The sequence below is a fragment of the Lemur catta genome, chromosome 1 (assembly GCF_020740605.2).
Source record: "Lemur catta isolate mLemCat1 chromosome 1, mLemCat1.pri, whole genome shotgun sequence".
In the NCBI taxonomy this organism is placed as follows: Eukaryota; Metazoa; Chordata; class Mammalia; order Primates; family Lemuridae; genus Lemur; species Lemur catta.
In genome coordinates, this window is record NC_059128.1 from 3,589,796 (window position 1) to 3,611,103 (window position 21,308).

At 46.8% G+C, this 21,308-nt stretch overlaps 1 protein-coding gene across 1 annotated transcript in view; it reads right to left on the reverse strand.

The window, feature by feature from the left end:
* Positions 1-21,308, reverse strand: part of DYNC1H1 (dynein cytoplasmic 1 heavy chain 1) — a 66,512-nt gene that overhangs the window by 22,639 nt on the left and 22,565 nt on the right. The window contains exons 12-41 of the mRNA XM_045528895.1: positions 19,963-20,103; positions 19,440-19,616; positions 19,194-19,304; positions 18,995-19,114; positions 17,725-17,964; positions 16,046-16,201; positions 15,790-15,903; positions 15,449-15,559; positions 15,155-15,364; positions 14,841-14,987; positions 14,464-14,630; positions 14,197-14,370; positions 13,445-13,610; positions 13,174-13,362; positions 12,853-13,047; positions 11,969-12,251; positions 11,623-11,723; positions 10,578-10,737; positions 9,141-9,384; positions 8,773-8,956; positions 8,296-8,508; positions 7,374-7,612; positions 7,020-7,176; positions 4,587-4,814; positions 3,513-3,743; positions 3,110-3,250; positions 2,609-2,842; positions 2,313-2,519; positions 2,103-2,224; positions 1,152-1,317 (exon numbers count right to left, since the gene is read on the reverse strand). Of these exons, the coding sequence (XP_045384851.1) occupies positions 1,152-1,317; positions 2,103-2,224; positions 2,313-2,519; positions 2,609-2,842; positions 3,110-3,250; positions 3,513-3,743; positions 4,587-4,814; positions 7,020-7,176; positions 7,374-7,612; positions 8,296-8,508; positions 8,773-8,956; positions 9,141-9,384; positions 10,578-10,737; positions 11,623-11,723; positions 11,969-12,251; positions 12,853-13,047; positions 13,174-13,362; positions 13,445-13,610; positions 14,197-14,370; positions 14,464-14,630; positions 14,841-14,987; positions 15,155-15,364; positions 15,449-15,559; positions 15,790-15,903; positions 16,046-16,201; positions 17,725-17,964; positions 18,995-19,114; positions 19,194-19,304; positions 19,440-19,616; positions 19,963-20,103 (5,328 nt within the window). The remainder of the gene's footprint in view (positions 1-1,151; positions 1,318-2,102; positions 2,225-2,312; positions 2,520-2,608; positions 2,843-3,109; positions 3,251-3,512; positions 3,744-4,586; positions 4,815-7,019; positions 7,177-7,373; positions 7,613-8,295; positions 8,509-8,772; positions 8,957-9,140; positions 9,385-10,577; positions 10,738-11,622; positions 11,724-11,968; positions 12,252-12,852; positions 13,048-13,173; positions 13,363-13,444; positions 13,611-14,196; positions 14,371-14,463; positions 14,631-14,840; positions 14,988-15,154; positions 15,365-15,448; positions 15,560-15,789; positions 15,904-16,045; positions 16,202-17,724; positions 17,965-18,994; positions 19,115-19,193; positions 19,305-19,439; positions 19,617-19,962; positions 20,104-21,308) is intronic.

The window sequence follows — 21,308 nt, forward strand, 5'->3', positions numbered from 1 at the left end:
CTACCTTCACAAAAAGTGAAAAAAAAAAAAAAGGCCAAATGAGGTGGCTCAATGTCTGTTATCCTAGCACTCTGGGAGGCCAAGGCAGGAGGATCACCTAAGCTCAGAAATTCGAGATCAACCTGAACAACAGCAAGACCCCATCTCTACTAAAAATAGAAACAATTAGCTGAGCAACTAAAAATAAAAACCAAAAAAACTAGCTGGGCCTGGGGATGCACGCCTGTAGTCCTCATTACTCTCGAGGCTGAAGCAGGAAGATCGCTTGAGCCCAGAAGTTTGAGGTTGCTGTGAGCTATAATGATGCCACTGCACTCAAGCTTGGGTGACAGAGCAAGACTCTTGTCTCAAAAAAAACCAAAAACAAAAAACAAAATAAAAAAACATTGTTGGAACTGGACAACTGTCCAGAACAGAGTTAGGGCTGAGCTGCTCATTTTATGCTGAAATATACTTTACTTAAAGAGTTAAATGTTTAGAACAACAAAACTACAAAAAATATCCTTCTGAAAATACTTAAAAGAAAATTAAATACTGGAAAAAATATTTGCCATCTCTGACAGCACTCTGTGAGTGCTTTGTGCAAGCTCTCACAAAGCACAAAGAACATGGCAGATGTACCAACAGAAAAATCCACAATTTTCTCTCAGTACTCCTTGTTGAAGGGCTAACATTGCAGAGCAATGCAAATCAAAACTGTGAGAACCACTTCTCACCAAATAGGCAAAGATTTTTCTTTTAAATGAATATTTTTTAAATTCTTGAAGAGAGTACAGAGAAAGAGATCACTGGTGGGAGTGTGGCTGGTCCATGCATAGTGAGAGCAATTTCGCAAGCACGTAGCAATCACATACGTTGCGCAAGAACAATTAGACACCGACACGTGAAAAGTGTACATATCCTTTCAGAAACTGCAGAGTACAGTCCCATTTTCACAATGTATGTATAAGGTTATAGAATAGGGATAGCACGAACAAACATGGAAACGTGAGCAGCTGTAGTACCTAGGTACAAAAATGATTTCGATGACACACCTTGGAGACCAAGTCTCTTAGCTCAACAAGAGCTCTGAATAAAGCCTGATCTTTCAGTCAAGTTCTTCAATTACTGGAGGAAAATAATTTCTGGAGATGCGAAGAAGCTCTTTGTACCTGAGACATGGTGTAGAACTCCACCATGGCAGCCGTGAGTGGCTCTGCGTACGTCCGGAGGGATGGAATGAGCCTCAGCATGGCCCGGTTGAAGGTGCCGTAGATCTGTGTCAGGGAGGCAGGTCCCGGGTAGTCCACGTACACGACAGGCACGTGACGCAAGAACCTGTGCATAGACAGCCCAGCTTGGCACCTCTCCACCAACAGCACCCCAGGCAGGGGCAGCGTGCCAGCAGACAGTCACCCTGGCCTGGGCCGGGACTGGAGGTCACTTCCTAACACTTACACAGGCTTGACCTCAAAGCCAACCGAGATCACAACACACTGTGCTCAGGCTTGGCGTCTGACACCCAACAGAAGACTCAAAACACTTGAAAAAGAATCAGGCAAAGATGGGAAAATGAACCAGACACGGTGGCTCATGCCTATGATCCCAGCACTTTGGGAGCCTGAGGTGGAAAGATCACTTGAGGCCAGGATGAGACTAGACTGGGCAACCTACTGAGACCCCATCTCTACAAAAAATAAAAAAAATTAGCTGAGAATGGTGGCACGGCTGTAGTCCCAGCTACTTGGGAGGCTGAGGTGGGAGAATTGCTTGAGCCCAGAAGTTCAGGGTTACAGGGAGCTATGACTGCGCCACCGCACTCCTGCCTGGATGACAGAGCGTCTGACCCGTCTCTAAAAAAGTGGGAGAATAATTCAGGCTTATTTCAGCCTTATCTTGGCCCTACAAATGGGTCTGGGGGAGTTCATTATTGCTCAAGAGGTCAATACTTTTTAGTATGTTTTCCTATTATTACAACACAAGGACAAGTAGCCCAGGAGGAACCCTATGATCAGCAGTATTTCGAAACCTAAATAATCACAGCCGAGTTTCTGTTGTGCTCCACTGACAGCAATCCTGGACCTGTGTGTGTGCAGCCAGAGTGGTCTCCACAGTGGCGTTACCTGTGTGACAGAGGCTTCCTTCCAGGGTCGGTGGGGGGATTACAAGCTCCGACAAACTGGATTCTCTCCAGCTTCACCCACGTTTGATCTGAGGTGCGGTAAAAGCCTCCGTGCTCCACCATCTGAAGGAAAAGGCACGTAACACATTAGGTGCAAAATGTGAGCAATGAATGCGTGGGGGAGGAAGGGGCCTTTTGGCTACAAACAAACCTGTCTGATGAAGGATATGACCCTCTGTGTGCCGTACTTATCCATATCTGGCAAGTTAATTTCATCACAGAACAACACCAGCCACTTTCCGAGTTGCACAGGAGCCAAAACGACTCCGTTTGGTGTGCGCCTGTACTCGCAATAGTGATCAAAAGTCTTCAGGAGCAGCTCGGGGGTGGTGGCACTTGAGAAGTTAAGACCCACAACCTTCGGAAGGGAAGACACAAAATGAAGTTGTAAGACCAATCCCATATTTCAACATCTAGAGGTCTGCGTCCACCCCCCGGCCTCTTTACCTCCATGTCAGGCAAGGCCCGGAGGGCGCTGAAGAGCGTCATGGTCTTGCCAGACCCAGGGGGGCCGCATAAGACCAGGGGCTTGTGTTCGGCCAGCCAAGTGTACAAGAGGGCTTCGTGGCGGACTGTGTCCAGAGTCGGCACCACGACATCAGGGGCCGCCACCTTGTGTGTCTCCACTTCAATCTGAGGCACCTTGGCCTGCCACGGGGACCACTCTCCACTGATGGACACCTGCAGAGTGAGGCATGGGTCACTCTGGGGCAGCTGTGCCTCCTTTCTTACAAGGTTTGCTCACTTTAACACAAACCAGAACTTTCAAAATAAGAATGGATAAGTCAAATTAATCTGCCTTCCTTGTTACCATACAAAGCTAAAGGGATAAAGTCCTTATATGAAAGGAAAAGACAAAGTCAAAGTCCACAGTCAGGTTGCTCCAGAATGAATTAAACCAACATGGCAAGAATCCAGAACCAAAGGCTGCGACCCACACACACTCACTTCATAGTCAATAATTGGTATGTTGGGGGCGGTGGGCAGCGGCACGGTGGTGATTCTTCTGATGTATTCACCCAGCTCTGCTCTCATTTTCAGCCGACTGTCTCCAGACAAGGACCAGAGTATGGCATAAACCAGATATCGCTATTAAAAGAAAAATTAAAACTTCATTTTTATAAAATTTCAACAAAACACAGACATTCTGGCAGAGTGACCCTTGAAGACAGTAGTTCCTAGCGTTCCTGGATCCCAGACACCCTCCCTGTACCTTCTCCAGCCCCTCACAAAAGCTTAGCCCTTGCCCAGGAGAGAGAACACACCCGTGTGGGCACGACGCTGGGGGTTCCCAGACCCCTGAGGCCATCTGGGGACCACCCCAGCGGTGAGCCCTGTGACGCCCCCTGACCTGAATGTAGCGCTCCAGCTGCTCGATCTGCATGGGGAAGTCGGGGTGGTTGGCGTTGTACTGCGCGACGTTGCGGCAGGCCTGGTGCAGCATGGAGAAGAGCGAGCCCAGGCAGCGCAGGCGCGTCAGGTCCATGATGTGCTCCAGCTGGAAGGCGTGCTCCAGGGCCTTGGTGACCAGCCCGTTGGACGTGAAGTACGGCTGCATGATTGTCGCGGCATCCCTTTGGATCTAGAAAAGGGAATGAATGAAGCCCAACTATTATTTCAAAAAGCCAGGACAGTTTCACCTCTTCTAATCTAGCTGTGCAAGGGGGTCCTGTGACCTTGGAAAAATAATTTTGGATGAAGCTTCAATGACCAATCCTCATTCCTTCACCCTGGTGGTTCTCAAAAACCCTGCTTCCCAGAAACTTTGGTTTTCACCACTGAACGTGGAAAAGGATAGTCTTTCACCAGTTTGCAGATGGGAAATAATGGAAAGAATTCTCTTTTTTTTATTGAGACAGAGTCTTGCTCTGTTGCCCAGACTACAGTGCCGTGGCGTCAGCCTAGCTCACAGCAACCTCAAATTCCTGGGTTTGAGCAATTCTCCTGCCTCAGCCTCCCGAGTAGCTGGGACTACAGGCACTCACCACCATGCCCGGCTAATTTTTTTCTATATATATAATTTTAGTTGTCTGGATCATTTCTTTCTATTTTTAGTAGAGATGGGGTCTCACTCTTGCTCAGGCTGGTCTCGCACTCCTGACCTCAAGCGATCCTCCAGCCTTGGCCTCCCAGAGTGCTAGGATTACAGGCGAGAGCCACCACACCTGGCCGAAAGAATTCTTTAAATTTTCTCATACATGTCTTTTAACTTTTGCAGTGGCTACCGCTGGGCTTCCTTACAGGCTGGCAGAAGACAACACTGATTACACAGAACCCTGCTGAGCGCCTGGCTTGAGCAGAGAAGTGGTTAGTGGTCTTTCGTGGACAGCAACACGCCACCCACGTTCTTGTGCAACGGAACAGTCTGACCTCACTGCATGTGAACAACCGGGTCCCGCTGGACAGTGGTGTGTGGCCCTGGTACCTGCAGCATTGGGGACGCGGCCTCTTCCCCCTCATCCTCTTTGCCCTTGCGCCGCCGCTGTGCCTCATCCTCCCCCTCGTCCAGCGGGATGCTGCGCAGCCGGGCCAGGAAGTTGTTGAAGATCATGTCGGTGCTCAGCACGTCCTCGCTGAACCAGACCATGCCGCAGCGTGACACCGTGGCCAGGGTCGCGTATTTCAAGTCCTGTACTTCAAACATTATTCGCACCTTGAAAGAAAACATTAAGCACACTGAATAACATAGGCTTGGTAGAAACATGGACAGTAAAATTCTTTTACCTACATATACACTGAAAGGGTGATTTAAAATTTAATTTTTCTGGACTTCACTTACCTTAAAAAATAAAATTAGCTACAGTTCACATCACTACAATACCCACTATCCTCTCTCACGAGAATCTGGACAGCAAAAATGTGTGTCATGGGGAGAAGAGTAGGCCAGACCACAAACTGTCACATCCCCACAATCAGAAGAGCTCTCAGGGGACAGAAGCCATAGTGCCCTTCGAGGATGATGTTGGCCACAACCAGGCACTGGGTGCTCCTCACGGGCTGGGGGCTGTTCCGGTGCCTCCCACGCCTGCACCCACCCAGGTCTCACACAGCCCACCGAGCCGGGCACGTCGCCTCTGCTTTACAGACAGGTAGGGGGTAGGAAACCCCTGCTAGTCAGTGCTGGGGCTGAGGTCCAGCCCAGGTGTTCAGATTCCGAAGCCTTAACCTTGGTGCTATAATTGCCTCACAAAGAGATCAATTTCCTTGCGACAACAGTTAGAATCTAATGGATAATCAGCTATCAAAAAAGAACCTGACGAGTCTAAGCGCGCACTTTCAGACAGTATTAAGAACCTGCGGCTCATTTCTGAAGCGACGACAGACACCAATGCTGACCCTTTCTGAGAAAGGCTCATGTTTGTCACCTGCTAAGGTCAAAAGCTTGCTGTCATCCTTTCCCTCACACCCACATCTAGTCCATGAGCAAATCCCATCAACACAACCTTTAAACCGCAGCCACAATCAGCCATTTCTCAGCACACCTTTGCTGCTGCCGGCCTGCCCGCCCCAGGCCCGAAGCTGGTGCCGGAGGACGGAGGCAGCCTCCAGCCTGCCTCCTCGCTTCCACCCTGCACTCTTCGTCCTCCAAATGACAGCCAGAGGGATCTTTGTGGACAGAAGTCAGGGTACGTCACTCCTGAGACTCTCCTATGGCTCCAGCCCTCACAATATCTAGGGCCCCTGTCCTGGCCCCTTCCTCTCTGGTCTCACCCTCAACTTTTTTTTTTTTTTTTGAGACAAACTCTCACTCTGTTGTCTAGGCTAGAGTGCCGTGGTGTCAGCCTAGCTCACAGCAACCTCAAACTCCTGGGCTCAAGCAATCCTACTGCCTCAGCCTCCCGAGTAGCTGGGACTACAGGCATGCGCCACCATGACCGGCTAATTTTTTCTGTGTATGATATATTTTTAGTCATCCAGATAATTTCTTTCTATTTTTAGTAGAGACAGGGTCTCGCTCTTGCTCAGGCTGATCTCGAACTCCTGACCTCGAGTGATCCTCCCACCTCAGCCTCCCAGAGTGCTAGGATACCCTCAACTTTTTGTCTCCAGTTCTCTCTTCAGCCAACTGCCCCCTGCTCTCCCCATGAACACTGGGCACCGCTGTCCAAGACTTGCTACTCCTGCCGTTTGTCCCTTCGCCTGGAATGCCCAGGAATCACCGGGACTTGCCCCTCATCCCCCTTGAGTCTCCACTCTAACGACCACCTTCTGGGGAAGCCTGTCTGGCATCCCAACTCCCAACCCTCAACAACACCCGATGGGTCTCTTCCAGGTTATTTTTTTCTCCTTAGCGCTAATCACCATTTCTCGTTTTTCCATCTTCTGCATCAGACTGTGAACAAGCCCCACGAGAGCAAAGGGTCTGTCTATTTTGTTCATCTACTGCGCATTTTCACCGTCTGGATCAGGATCTGGCTGAATGCAAATCCACACCAGGCCTAACCATGTCCACCGAGCCATTAGGTGGTGTGTTCGGGCACTTGTATCAAGCTGCATTTCTCAAGGGACAGCCTTCAAAGCTCCATTCTAAATTCTTCAATTTGCCGGCTCCTAGACGTGTGATAACTTAAGAAACCCTAACTACAACCCCGCCTTACAGGGTTATAGGGAGGGTTAACTGATAATTATGGAGTGTGCTTAATACTCAATAAATGACAGAAAACCATTAATAAAAACTATTAAAGTATATCTCATTAGCCACGGGAATGAAAAGTTGAGACCCTGACTCTGAGAGTTCCTCACACAACCGACCGCTGCCATGTGGAGCCCTCTGCAGAGCTGAGCTGCGGCAGCACGTGTGTCTTGCTTGGCTGGAACACAGCGTTTAACCCACGAGACACGAAGTCAGGCTACTCACGTTCGGTGGAAGGCTGAGGCGCTCCCCGTTGGGCAGAGTCAGGAGCTTGTTGTCATCCAGTACCGAGTTCAAATTCTCAACCCACTCGGGATCCACATCGCCGTCGAAGACAATCCACTGGCGCTTCTGTAGCTCACCTCTCACGTTGTCTATGATCCTGGTTTGGACGGATTTTAAAACAGCCGTTGACTACATCAAGGTTTTAAGATTAAAAATGTTCACCCTGTAATGGTTTCTGAACTGACCTTTAACTCGTTCAGACATTGGTTAGAAAGCTATCGTACACTCTGCTGCTGTCCGAGCAGACGCCTAAGCCCCACGGTCAGAATGAAACACCGATCAAAGCAGACATACTTTCTCAGCACGTGCGTGAAGAGCCCGTCTGTCCATTCCCTGGTGTTGGGGTCCAGGGTTCCATAGAGGTGGTCTTTGCTGATGGCCTTGGGGTCGATGATATGGGCGACCCCTTCCACACCCTCGAGTCTCTCCAAGGCCTTGAGCAGGACGCGCCAGGCCATGCTCTTCCCACTGCCCGAGGGCCCCACCATCATCAGGCCGTGATTGATCTGGGTGATCTGATAGAGCTGGAGAACCTGCAGGCCCAACAGACCAGCAAAGGGACCGTCTCAGAGAAAGGACAGGGAAGGCTCTGGGCCCCTTCTTGGGACAAAGAGAAAAAGTATGTTCCGTGGATTCTTAAAAGTACTGGAACTCTCCAACTGGAGAGACGTTACACAGGCCATACCTAAAACAAACATCTCTAAACTACGGGGAGGTCTTTAATAAGTCAGGAAAGCTAGAGCCAGCAGAACAGGAGATACCTAGCAAGCAGCCTCAATAAGGAGGCATCAGATCCCTCCAGGGACAGGAAGAGATCAAATGGGACACAGCTTGTACAAATAATAAACTTTTTCTTAAATGAATCACACAGAGGAAGGAAAGAAGCCAATATAGACTGTAAACCATGTACTGATGAATGATTCAGATTGTGAATCTGTGGTTCTAGAACCAGCATGAATGAGCTCCACTATAACCATGCCCCTAGTGACATTTTCAGAGAACCATCTACATCATGTAAGTAAAATCTTCAGGTAAGTTTTGCTACCACTACCTTTTAAACAAACGAAAGGTTCAAATAGGCCTTGGGCAAATCTTTGTAAACCACATGCTGCAGCCCTTTGTGGGCAGTTTCACCAAACAGCCCACGGCCATCTTTACTGGACACGACGCCGGCAGGGTCTGTGAGGGCAGCAGCCAACACAGCAACCCGGTTTACCTTTTCAACCCACATCCCGCCGACTTCTTCTCCATCACCGTACGTCAAGTACATCTCCTGACATACTTTCTTCAGCTCTTCTCGAAGGGCAGTCATCTCCCCCCGGTGATACTGGACCCCAGGGAACACATCTGACAGCAGGCTGAAGAGCAGCGGGATGTCCTCTGCCACTAGCTTCGGCACCATTGTCTCACAGACGCTCTGTATTAGAATCTACGGGGAGAGGACCGAGCTGCAGGGGGGGAGCTTCCTGCCTCTCTCCAGGGGGCTCGGGCAGTAACCGGTAGTGAGCAAAAGGGTGTGGTCCACCCCTCGCCCGCACCCGTGCACTCGACGTACTGGGTCAGTACCAGTCTCCTCCAGTCACCCCCGGAAGGGTAAACGCAATGAGAACTCGCAAGGCATGACTTCAATGTCGAAAAGGTAAATTTAAGCACTGTGAAAGGTTTGAGAGAGCAAAAGAATGTCTACACGAACCTCTTGTTCAGGGAGATTTTCAGCAATTTCCCCTTCATCAACTGCTTCCCCTCGTTCTTCCTTCTCCCTCTTGATCTTCTGAATTCTCTCCCTCTTCACGTTGCCTGCACTTACCAGCACACTCTTCAAGGCCCGAAGGCCAAAATCATAATGACTTTGAGAAGAAAGCTGCTCATCACATAGTCTAGAAAAGAAAAAAAAAATTTTTGTTAAAAATAGTATACATTAAGCAACAACAGTGTCAAGTGTTGAGAAATCACACGTATATTTTGAAAGATGCACCATAATTACAGATAAAAACTTAAAGGTTAAATGGGCACATTTAACATATGCTAGAACAAAATTATAAATAACTCCAGGCTACTTACTTAAAGAACGGGACAATTTTGTTGGCAAGCACTTCGGCAGTCCGGAAGCCCTGCGAGTACAGCATGACCTGGGCAATTAACTGCCGGTCAGGCTTGGTCATGGCCAAGCTCCGGAAGAGCTTCTTCAAGTTGTCAGGAAGGTTGGACCTGCCTGCGTAGCCAGGGTTCATGGTGATGAAGATGGCCATGTCTGGGCTCACCTTGACTTGCTTGTTTAGCAGCTCACAAGTAATGGGGGCAGAGGCTGAAAATGAGACGATGGCATCAAAACTCAAGATGTTTAAAAAACTATTCTACAATGTCTCTAAAATGACAGACAAAGCACCCATTCCCCTTGTTGGCTTCTTAAGCCCAAAGCTCGGGACTCCTGGGGAGCTGAGCGAAGGCTTCCTAGAGGGGCTGCTCTCTGGCCTTTCCCAAGGGCCCAAAAGCCACACCTCCTCGGCCCGGGGGGACCATTCTCATGTACACAAACGTGTCACAGGCCAAGCCATCAGAGGCAGGGGCCACTGCTCTATTTGTGCAGTTCGACACTGAATATCACAAGGGCAACTCAGGGCAGAGGTGCAGTCCAATAATGGCACAAAAATAAAAATGAATCAGTGTTGTGGCTGGCTTCCATCATGAAAATCACCCTTCCCAGCATGAGCAAAAGCAAAAACCAGAAAACCTTCAACCGCCTCTGAACTATTTCAGAACAAAGTGTATTTGTTCCATGAGAGAATACGGATCAGACACAGAGGCTGCTTTCTTTGACATTCCTTCGGTTTTACTCAGGAGGTCTGGGGAATTCTCTTACATAAGACAAGTTACTACTACCGTGGAATACAAGGAAACATTAAAAGTAATACTGTGCACTTAAAACAGATTTCACACCTATACAATACTGATCTGTTTGTTTCCTTCAATGCCTGGTCCTGTCCCTGCATGCCTAGAACTGGGTGACAAGGCACGTGAGCACCCTTGGTGCCCCCGGAACAGGTACCTATTGTGATAGAGGGCTCCTTCCCCAAACCAGATGGCGGAACACTCTGGCCACACAGGGGGCTGAGGACGCTGCTCTCTGATGACGCAGGAAGGCAGGTGGGCACTGAGGGGCCGCACCAGCCGAAACCCTCAGTGTGTGGGAAAGGCTGTGGAGGGCACATGGGCACGGGGAACACAGGGCTCTGTCCAGCTGCAGAAGGACTGCTGGGGCTCATGGCTGCTCTAGGCGGTAGGATCCTGCGTGGTGCTTCGTTAGTGAGGACTACGACTGCTAACGCAGCACTGCCCGACCCCTGACCTTCAGTCTTGAACCATGACTCCCTACACTGCCCGCAACAGGGAGTCCTGTGAGCTAAATCCTTGCTTATTTCTAATCAAAGAGGCAGAAAATTAGCTCACAATGGAATCTACATTCTCTAAGTAAGTTTTAAAGAGGAAGAGCAGTCTTACTTTTGTCATAGTTGGGGTTGGAATGCTCGCGCAGCGCTTCCTGTATGCACTGCACCTGCTGGGACACGGCAGATAGCATCCGCTCCTCCAGGCGGTTAAACTCGTCGAAGCAGCCCCACGCTCCCACCTGGCAAAGCCCCACAAAGATACGTCCCATTGCCTGAAACGGAGAGGAAGAAAGACGCTAAAACCACCTGTTACGGACTCAACTGTGTCCCACCCCAAATTCCTATGTTGATGCCCTAACCCCCACAGGACTGCATCTGGAGCCTCTAAGGGGGTGGTAATTAAGGTCAATGGAGGTCACACAGATGGGGCCCTGATCCCACAGGACTGGTGCCCTTATAAGAGCAAGAGAGACTGGAGTGCTCTCTCCACACACACTCAGGAAAGGCCATGTGAGCACACAGCAGCGTCTGTGACCAGGAAGAGAGACCTCACCAGAAATTGGACTCTGCTGGTACCTTAATCTTGACTTCCCAGCTTCCAGGACTGTGAGAAATTTTTTTTTTTTTTGAGACAAGGTCTATCACCCAGGCTAGAGTACAGTGGCCTCATTACAGCTCACTGTGGCCTCAAACTTCTGGCCCCAAGTGATCCTCCTGCCTCAGCATCTTAAGTAGCTGGGACTACAAGCATGGGCCACCACACCCAGCTATTTTTTTTCTCTTTTTGTAGAGATGAGGTCTTGCCATGTTACCCATGCTGGTCTTAAATTCCTGGGCTCAAGCAATCCTCCTGCCTCAGCCTCCCAAAGTGCTAGGATTATAAGCGTGAGCCATGACATCCAGTAAAAAAATTGGTATTTTAGAAAAACAACGCACTACATTAAATATTGGACTTTGAAAACATGAAACTGAAGTCAACTTCAAAGCACATATGTTGGATGCCTCTAACAGTTCAAAATCCCACCTATAAGGACTCAGATGGCCAGATAAACCATGCTAAGCTGGAAGGCTGACGCCTTTGAGACTCGAAGCTTGATGGTCCCCAATTAACCCCTTCATGTCATTAGATTTTGGGGAGATTCCATAAAGCTTCTCACCTGGAAATCAAACGTTTCATCACAGTTGAAAACTAAAACGAACCGTCCAAGCTGATGGCCAAGGGCTTTGACAGACTCTGTTTTCCCAGTTCCAGCAGGCCCTATTAATTACAGAAAAGTAATTGAGTACTTGAGTCCATTATCTAATTGGGAACATATCTTTAGCCTTAAAAGAACTTTAAAAAGCAACTATTTTAAAAATCAAAGTAGACGTAACAAATGCAAACAAATTTAAGATTTTAGAATGTACTAACCATGTAATTAAGAAATACATTCAAATCATTAGCTTAATCTTTAAAGTTTTTATTACAGGATTCTATCCACCCAACTTTGTGGGGATTCTTACCAAATGGGGAACCGCCCAGCCTGGCCTCCAAGGCTTGTGTCATCGTCAAATAGCAGCGGTCGGTGAGAGGGGTCTGGACCAGCTTGTCCTGAACACCGAGGTACTCAAAGCCATAGTTAAATTTGGCATTTGCCATTTGAATGGACAATTGCTGTAACACATCAGTTTGCTTCGGATCAAAGTAAAATCGCATCTGGCTGAGCCATTCAAAAGATTTGGCGTTGTCAATCTTGCTTTTGATCAAGGACCTTGTAACATCTCTCTGGTGAACCAACTCTGTAATCTGAAGAAAAAGAATCATTTAAAAGTTTATCATAAGCTAAACCAATACAGTGTATTCTCTGGCTTCATAGATTGTTAAACCTGAGATTCTAGGTCTAGTTACAATGGCTTTCAATAAATATTCCAAAATGCAAATTCACTTTGAGAGACAACAGAAATGTTATTCAAGTGATGGTATTACACAGAATTAAAAGTTACAGCAAAAACAAACACCTCACTTTAAAATTCTGCAGCTATCGTAAAACGTGATGAAGATCTGCTTTCTGGTGTCTATCCTAATAGTCTGCCTCGTGCCCATCGGGGGCCTGGAGCCGGGGCCCACACTGCCACCTCCTTGGTGAGGAGATGATGAGAAAGAGCAAGAGACCCTGATCAAGATTGGTCCCTTTCTACCATGACGTCATATAACTCCTGCCCGTCACCAAGATTACCTTTCAACAGGGACCGAGAGCAAAATACCTGCCCTCAGAGAATATCCACATGCCATCTACTTTCCCCCTTGTTGTTAACTGAAACACTTTTCAAGCATAAGTTCCCACAACCTCTTGAGTGGCAGGTGCAAGAGCCTAACTGACGAGGAAGGAGGTGAGCACGCGACTAACCAAGTGTTCCAGCTTCCGTCTTCGGAGTGGGGGCTGCTCCATGAGGACAGAGTCCGCCAACACATTCAGGGTGACCTCCACGTTGCTCAGCACGGAGTGCAAGGGGGCGGCGTCGCCGCCTCCCCCCATGCTGCTCAGTGCGGTCTCCACGTTTTCAGACCAGGCTATCTGGGCTGACAAAACCACAAGCTGGGCCTGAAAGACATGACAAAATCCCAAAGGATCACTCCAAAGATCAGGCAAGCGAAAATCCCAAAGGATCACTCTAAAAATCAGGCAAGCGCGTTCCTCTTTATCCCACCCATTTCTACTGCAGATTACCTGATATTTATCAATCCAAGTGATATAGGTGTTTGGGTCAATCGAAGTTGCTTTACCAAAAATCTCAACTTCTGTAACAGACTCGGCAAGCAATTTAGCCAGGGTGACTCGCATCTCCTTCTCCACCAGTGTGAGCCACTCATTGATTTTAGGATGTTCAGTAATTGACACAGCAGTTTTAAACATAACCTGAAATAAATAAAATTTTAAGAATTAAGATATGCAAAAATATGAGAGATATTTTCTAAGTTACAAACGTAAATTTAACTACCTCTTCTCCTTCCCGGGATGAAATACCCAGGACAACAGAATTATCCTCATTTAGGATGATGCTTGAAACTCCAGCAAACATTTTCTTGAAGTGTTTCTGTAATTTAGCCACATTCTTGCTATTTCCAATGATTTCAAGCAAATCTTCATCACCCACAAAATAGAATCTAAAATGAAAATAGCATTCAAATTGCTAAAATTTTACATATACAAGTAAGGTGAATCAAGGTAAAATTTCAATTTTTAGGAAGGGAAAGAGGATATGGCCCGTGGTGAACAATCTCCAGCCTGAATTGAGATCACATCCAAATTTCTTCCAACCATTGGCAAAAGATACACACTTGATTACAAGATCTTGAAGTAAGAAGAATTCAATGAATTTCGTATCATTCACCTTACTTCATTAACTCACTTTTAAAAAATCTTTTTAATTCATCCTAAGCAAACTATTCAGAAAGGAAGAAATGCCACTTAAGAAAACAGAGCTAAACACTGAAGAGATTAAAGCTCCCTTGGAGAATGGGTGATAGTTTAAATGAAGGTTAATAAACCCAAGGTAGAAAACTAAGAATTGTTGGGTACAATTAAGAATGAATGTGTGACAGGGAAATGTTATTAACGTGATGATTGGCTAACAAAATCTTGATGTCAGAACTGACCAACACACCGGCCCAAAAGGGAGAGAGGATGGGTGGAACAAAATACAACTAAAACGCAACTTTATTTCAGGCCAACTCAGAACAAGTATCTTACCTGGGGAAAGATGATCGTTCCCTTTCCAGGTATTCTCCCAATGCTTTCTGGATCTTTCCCAGCAGGTCTGCCAGTCTTTCCAGAGACCTCTGTACCCCCTGAATGTTCAGAACATCCATAACAAGGGGAGATTTGGATACTTTTTTCATTAGAGCCAAAAACTCCGTGCTGATACTACAAATCAAATAAAAACATATGTCAGTCTTTGTGTAAAGAGTGGCCACCAGCCGCCGTCGACACCGGCTCCCTGGCTGGAGGCCGCCATACCTCTGGAACCGCTGGGTTTCCACTGGCAGCAGGTGCTTGATATCCGCACTGCCTGTGAAGATGCCTTCCAGGTAGACCCACCGCCGCTGCACATCGATCCACACATCGAACAGAGCCATGATACGGTTCAGCTTGTCTTCCCAGCTCAGTGCATCCTCCTCAAAAACCTGGTGGGTGGGTGGGAGGGCAGAGGTCAACTGCTAACCTTTTCACTGAAAAATTCAAACTCAAACTCACTGAAACATGCAGATTAGGATCCCATGAAATAACCCGATTCACATTTTAAAAAGCAGACACCTAGTGACTGTCAGTGAGAAAGTGTGACAGTGAAGGTGCAGAACACACTCGTCAGGGAGGGAGGGTCCCCAGCACAGCACCTTGTAGTAGGGAGAGAGCTTCATGGCGGAGACGCTGTTGATGTGCTCTTTGACCTTGTTGAAGAGGTCGTCCCAGCCTCGGATCAAGCGGCATTTGTTCTGATAGTTAACCAAGTCTAGTTCATAAGTGTTCCATACTTCTCTTATCTGAATTGAAACCAGAAAGAGGCACGTTATCAGTGCGTGCACACTCACAGCTGGGAAAGGGACCATGCAATATGGGAACAAGAACCACAGATGAAAAGGCATGTTACCTCATGTATGTAACAGCCCGAAACACTACATAAAAATGCCCATCCAGTCCTGTTACTTGCCTGCTTCAAAAATTCTTCCAAAGCCATTTCCCCTTGTGCCACAAGCAGTACATCCTTGACAATGGCTTCATTTTTCTGCAAGTCGACATCCCAGATTTGGCCAAGGGTTAGCTCAGACACAACCCAATTAACGCGAAGCCTTTTCATCAGCTGTTTCCAATGGCGATCTTTAAGTGCCTCGGATTTCAATTCAATCACCAACATATTTATCTGTGGAGAAAATAAACAAAGTGAACAATCTGTGCAGGTGTATGTCTAACCTACACTCACCACTGTGCAGCACCGCTCACCGACCTTCATGTAACCTTTCAGCAGCCTCTGAACAAACTCATAGGACGCGTACTGCCGCAACCGGGCAGGGAAGTTTTTCAGCTGGTTCAGCAGGCCATCTAAATTTTGTCGAAGCTGTAAGAGAAACAGGAGATGTTATTTGTCAACATTTCTTTAATGATGAAATATTTTTTAAAATATTTAAAAATAAATATTACATTATTCTGATGGAAACGACTTGCAGGACATTAAGTGACAGCCTGTGAACTCACAATACAAATATACAAACTTGGTTTGCAAAGTTCCTGGAGTCTACAACTATTAATACAAGAACATACATAAGCACCTATTTTGACAAGATATACCTTTCGAGGCTGTACTGAAACCCAAGGTTGCTCCTTCATCTGATCAATTTGCTCCCAGACCTTAGAAAGTTCTGACCAAACGCCTTTGAGGTCCTGTAGTTCTTCTAAGGCCACCTGTGATTGAGAACAGTAAAGTAGTTGAGCTTTGGAAACAGAAGTCACCTCAGAATCTGGCAGGGCCCTTGGGATGACGCAGGTCGGTGGCAGAGTCAGGATGGAGAGCAGGCTTCCTGACACCCTCTGCAGCAGCTCTCACCTGCACACGCTCCTCACTGCCGCTGAGCAGCCCCGTGTCTGTCAGCTCCAGCGCCTCCTTGGCCTTCGCACACTTCTCTCTGTCGTCCTTCAGCCTGCCAAACTTCCCTTCGTATATGGTGAGAGCCTGAAGTGCCTCCTCCGGGCGAAGGTTGCCCTGAAAGCAGTCCAAGCACAGAGAATTGCAGTGCAATGTCTTGGGGAGAGGAACACTTGGGCTCTAAAATGATGGAGGGGGCCTGCCGGGCTTCTGGAAGTTTCTGATTCCTTAAGTATAACTGCACATATCTTCATATGCAAACATTCTATGGGAAGTGCACTTAGAATGCATGCACAGTGCTGAATCAAAGTCTTATGTCAATATTTCACATAAATAAAAGTCTCATAATGGTGAAACATCTCTCGATTCAGTCGTCTCACCCAGTACCGTGGGGGTGGGCAGAGAAGAGTCAGCACAGACTTGGTCCAAGGAGAATGAGAAATCACCGGAAATGGACTCTACTTTACTATTTACATACTTCCTTTTCATTTTAATAACTTTTGAGAACTATACAAAATATTGCAGTTTTCTACCAAAACAAAACACAATTAACATTTTAGTTATGACATATTACCAGCACCAAGTTGAGATGACAAAGAAATACTCAAATTTTGGTGACCAGAACCCTTGCTACTGATAATACTCACTCCCCTGCTGGAGTGAGCATTCATAACCTAAGCACTCGTAAAAGCAGAGACTTTTAAAAAACAGGACCACAGAACCAAAATAAAAAACCTAAGCAGAACGTGCAAGGGCCCAGCAGCAGCACAGACACGGCTGTGGGTAGGACAGAACACTAACTAGCAGAGCATCATGGGAAGCCCAATCTGCCACCAGGCCTACTGTGGAAAACTTACAGCCCCAAACCAGATTAACATTCAAAATATTTTAACATCCCTTGCACTTTTTTCTTTCCTAAGCCTGTCTAAATAAATAAAATTTTGAATTCTACCCTTAGTAAACCAAATACACTGTCATCTACTTGCTGTCACCTCTGCCATCAGCATGACCTGCCAGCTCTACCCCTTCAGTGTCACCTGTCCAGACATAGTAGTAACCACCGGTGCCCTCCTCCACCCTGGCCAGCACCCTCCCGCTTACCCTGCAGCACTGTCACCACCTGACTCATAACACTTGTTTCTCTCTTTGTTTGTCTCTGTCTCTCCCCACTGGAGCCTGATTCCATGGGGGTGAGGGCTCAGTTGGTGATCAATAAATACTTGAATGAATGAAGAAAAGTGGACATGGCAGGTTCTGGGTACAGGAAGGTTTAATAGCTACAAAAACGACAACAGAACTTGCCTTCCCACAACATATAAAACCAGTAGCAGTAGTGTGAGGTTTGGCCTGCGTCTACAAGAAATTAAAGTATGATTTTTTAGTGTGCCTAAATAAGAGGGTAATTTAAGAACAGAAAAACTTTAATCCTTAAAACCATCTCCTGGCTTAAATGATTGCCATTCTGGGTAAAAAGAGGTCTAAGTTGGCTTTCATATTTACTATATGCAAGTACTGCTTTTTTAATCACAAAGAGAAAAAAAAGTCTTCAATACTGAAAAGCTAAGCTGCAGCAAGGTTCCGGAAGCCTGAAGGAAAGTGAGTGCCCTCGTGCTGCTGGGGCACAGCCAGGCGAGACTCACCGTGACAGGCTTGGTTTTCTCCCAGTCTGTCAGCAGGTCGGTGGTGCGGCTTTCGACGGCCCGATCCTCCTGGACGATCTTCATTTGCAGGTTTGCCACCTGCTGCTGAATGGCAGAGTCCTTCCGCCGCATGATATCATTGAAGGCTCCCCACTCTCCCTCGATGTTGTCAATATAAAGCCAGGAAGGCGGGAACTGGAACCTTTGCTTTTCCAGCAAGCGCTGACCATTGCGGTAGAGCTTTGAGAGTTAAAAAATAAATTGAATTGTTCTTCTATAACAATAATTGAACTATTATCAGAGCCCCATGAGAGAGAAGGCGCTTTATGGCTATAGAACACGTAAGATCAATACACATGCTCTCCTAAAACCTTCCATCCTAAGATTATTGTGGTCAGAGGGCGTCATGCTCCTGGAGTCCACAGCTAGTCTAGTTACTGTAACTCAATGCATCCAAATGCCCTGAATAGGATATAAAGCACAGTGGAGCTTCATTCTGAATTATAAAAAAGACATTCAAGTTTGATTCCTTGAAAACAACTAAAGTAAAAGATTTTTATTTGAGACAGGGTCTCTGCTCTGTTGCCGGGGCTAGAGTGCAGTGCTGTCACTGCAGCTCTCTGTAGCCTCAAACTCCTGGGCTTAAGTGATCCTCCTGCCTCCCAAGAAGCTGGGAGCAGGGGTGTGTGCCACCATGCTGGCTAATTTTTCTGTTTTTTTGCGAGATGGGGCCTTGCTATGTTGCTCAGGGTGGTCATGAACTCCTGGCCTCAAGTGATCCTGCCTTGGCCTCCCACAAAGTGCTAGGATTACAGGTGTAAGCCACTGTGCCAGGTCAAAGATTTTATTTTTAAAAAATTTTTTAATTTAAAAATTTCTGGAGGGTAGAGATGGAATGTCACTATGTTGCTCAGTTTTGGCCTCAAATGGTCTGGCCTTGGCCTCTTAAAGTGCTAGGATTACAGGTGTGAGCCATGATGCCCAGCCTAAAGTTTACTTAAAAGATTTTAAAAGGCAGAAATAGTGGTTTTCCAACCTTGCTGTGCATAAGAATCATGTGCAGAGCTTTTATTAATAGAATACAGATTCCCACAATGCCAGTAAGTGCCCTGAATGTTAACAAGCGGTTATAATAGAGGTGGTCCCATACTGCAAGGAAATAAAGCCTTGAGGGTTCCACCAGAGCATTCTCTCAGAACGCAAAGTATTATAAAAAGCCAAATTAAACTAGGGGTCTAGTTTGCAAGTTTTAAATATTCATAGAGCTCACCTCAACTTGCTTCTCAAACTGCTTGATCTTCCGTTTCAGAGACTGCACGTAGGTGATGAAGGTCACTGCATCCGAGGTGCTGGCCGTGTCCACCGAGTGCTGCTCCAACTCTTGGCGAGACTGTGCAGAAGGAGGGAATACTTTATCATGGAGCCGAGGTTCACCAGTAGGCTGGTTACTCGGCAGAATCCTATCTCACCTTTGAGATCTGGGAATGGAATTCTGTCATGTTTGATCCTAGCATCTGTCCAAATTTGCTGAGAACCTCCTTATGCCAGGAGTCATACTTCAAGTTCACCTTAGATTGTACCTGTAGGGAAGCAGCACACAGCACATCATCAGCCCTTTCCTGCTGGCACGGCTATGCTTTGGTTGAAGTTGAGTCTAGCAGGAACGTTCCTTTTACAGCTACCCTGACAACTTTCAATAAGAAGGCAGAGCTCACCTTGCCGTAATCTATAACTACTGGTCCAAACTCTTTCTTGGTTTCTGCATTGTCAAAGGTCCCTCTGGCCTTCCTTATCTGGACCAAGAGAGCTTGCCACTTGTTGAGATCTTCCCCAAGTCTGTTATAGATGTTTTCAGCTTGCATATCCCATAAACACTGGTACTGAAGCCAAACCTGCAAATGAGAACACAATTACTCAGTATGAATTTTCATTTTGTGGGCTATTACATAGCACGTTCATATTCCATTACAAAGTTTCATGTTCCTTCATCACTATCAGAAAAATTCTCACTTCGGAGTCTTGGAATTGTCATAGCAACAAAATTTACTGTTCTCAAAAACCACAGTTAAAACCCCAAAAGATATGTCCTATTGTTCACTCTTTGCTTTAAAATAAGCAAATATTATCAGGTGAACCATTTTTATATATAGTTAAGATCTTTTAGCTCCATATTCTTTACATCCCAGACTCCTGCCTAGAATAGACTAACGTATTTGAATGAGATCAGGAAGTTCTTACCTTGACATACTGCTCCACTTCAGTTACGATGCCCATGACAGCAGAATATGACTCTTCCAGGGCAACAGGGCCATCAGGCATCCGTGTTAAAGCGTTCCGATAGAATTTCTCTTCTTCAGTCAATTCATAATGTACACCCACCTAGCCAACCAAGGCCGAAAAGAATGCAAGTACCGTGTATGAAAACATTAATCTCAGCATCACCTTTTACTTAATTAAAGTGAACGGAAAGAACAGCTGACAACCAAAATGGCATTTAAGGGACAACATGCACTTACCTCAGCCACAAGTAACCAGAAAGCCCACTTACATTTAACTCATCAAACCAATAAAAGGAACGTCAGATTAACTACAACGGAGAAAAGTGCGGCATCACTAAGGGCACAATGCAAAAATAGTTTAAGAGCACGTGAAACCCTTTGCTCATTTCAACTATTCGAGTGCCAGACGCCATTCCAGGTACAGCAAACAGACAAAGATCCCTGCTCACGTGGACTTACGTCCCACAGGAGGGAGACACTTAAGGAATAAGCAAAATACACATACTGTTAGGTGGTGATAGATACCATGGAGAAAGAGAAAGGAGGACAGGGAGTGTGGGGCAAGGGAGGCTGTATTGTCAACAGAGAGGTCGGGAAAGGCCTCACCAAGAAGGTGACTTTGAGCAGAGGCCAGGAGGAGGAGAGGGTGTAAGCCATGTAGGTGTTTGCCACGAGGGATTCTGAGCAGAGACCTGCAAGTGCAAAGGCCCCGGGGCAAGAGCCTGCCTGGCACGCTTGAGGACCAGCAAAGGACCAGTGTGGCGGGGGCAGAGCCAGTGAGTGGAGAAGCAGGAGCTGAAGTCCGAGAAGCAACACGCAGCGTACTACAGGGGGCCCAGCGAGCCACTGTGCCACCTGGGCTTTTATACTGATTGAGACAGGAAGCCATTAAAGGCTTTTCAGAGCAGTGTGGGATTGACTGAGAATCTATGACTTGCTCGGGCTGCTACGTTGAAAATAGATTTTAAGCGGCCAAAGGCTGAAAGAACAGTTAGGAGGGAACATTAATAATCCAAGTGAGAGGTGGTGGCACCTTTGACAGGGGTGGTAGCAACGGATTTGGTGAGAAACAGATCAGGGTTAATTTAAAAAAGAAAGACAACAGGAGTCAGGATAACACTGTCATTTTTGGCCTGAGTGGGTGAAGGATGGGAAAGGAAAGACGAGGGGAAGATCAAACTTGAGGGGAGGACTGGAGATGCGTTCAGTTTGACACGTTTACCAGACAGCCGAGTGGAGATGCCACGCAGGCAGCTGCAGACAGGCCTGGAGCTCAGGACAATGGTCAGGCTGCAGCTGTGAACA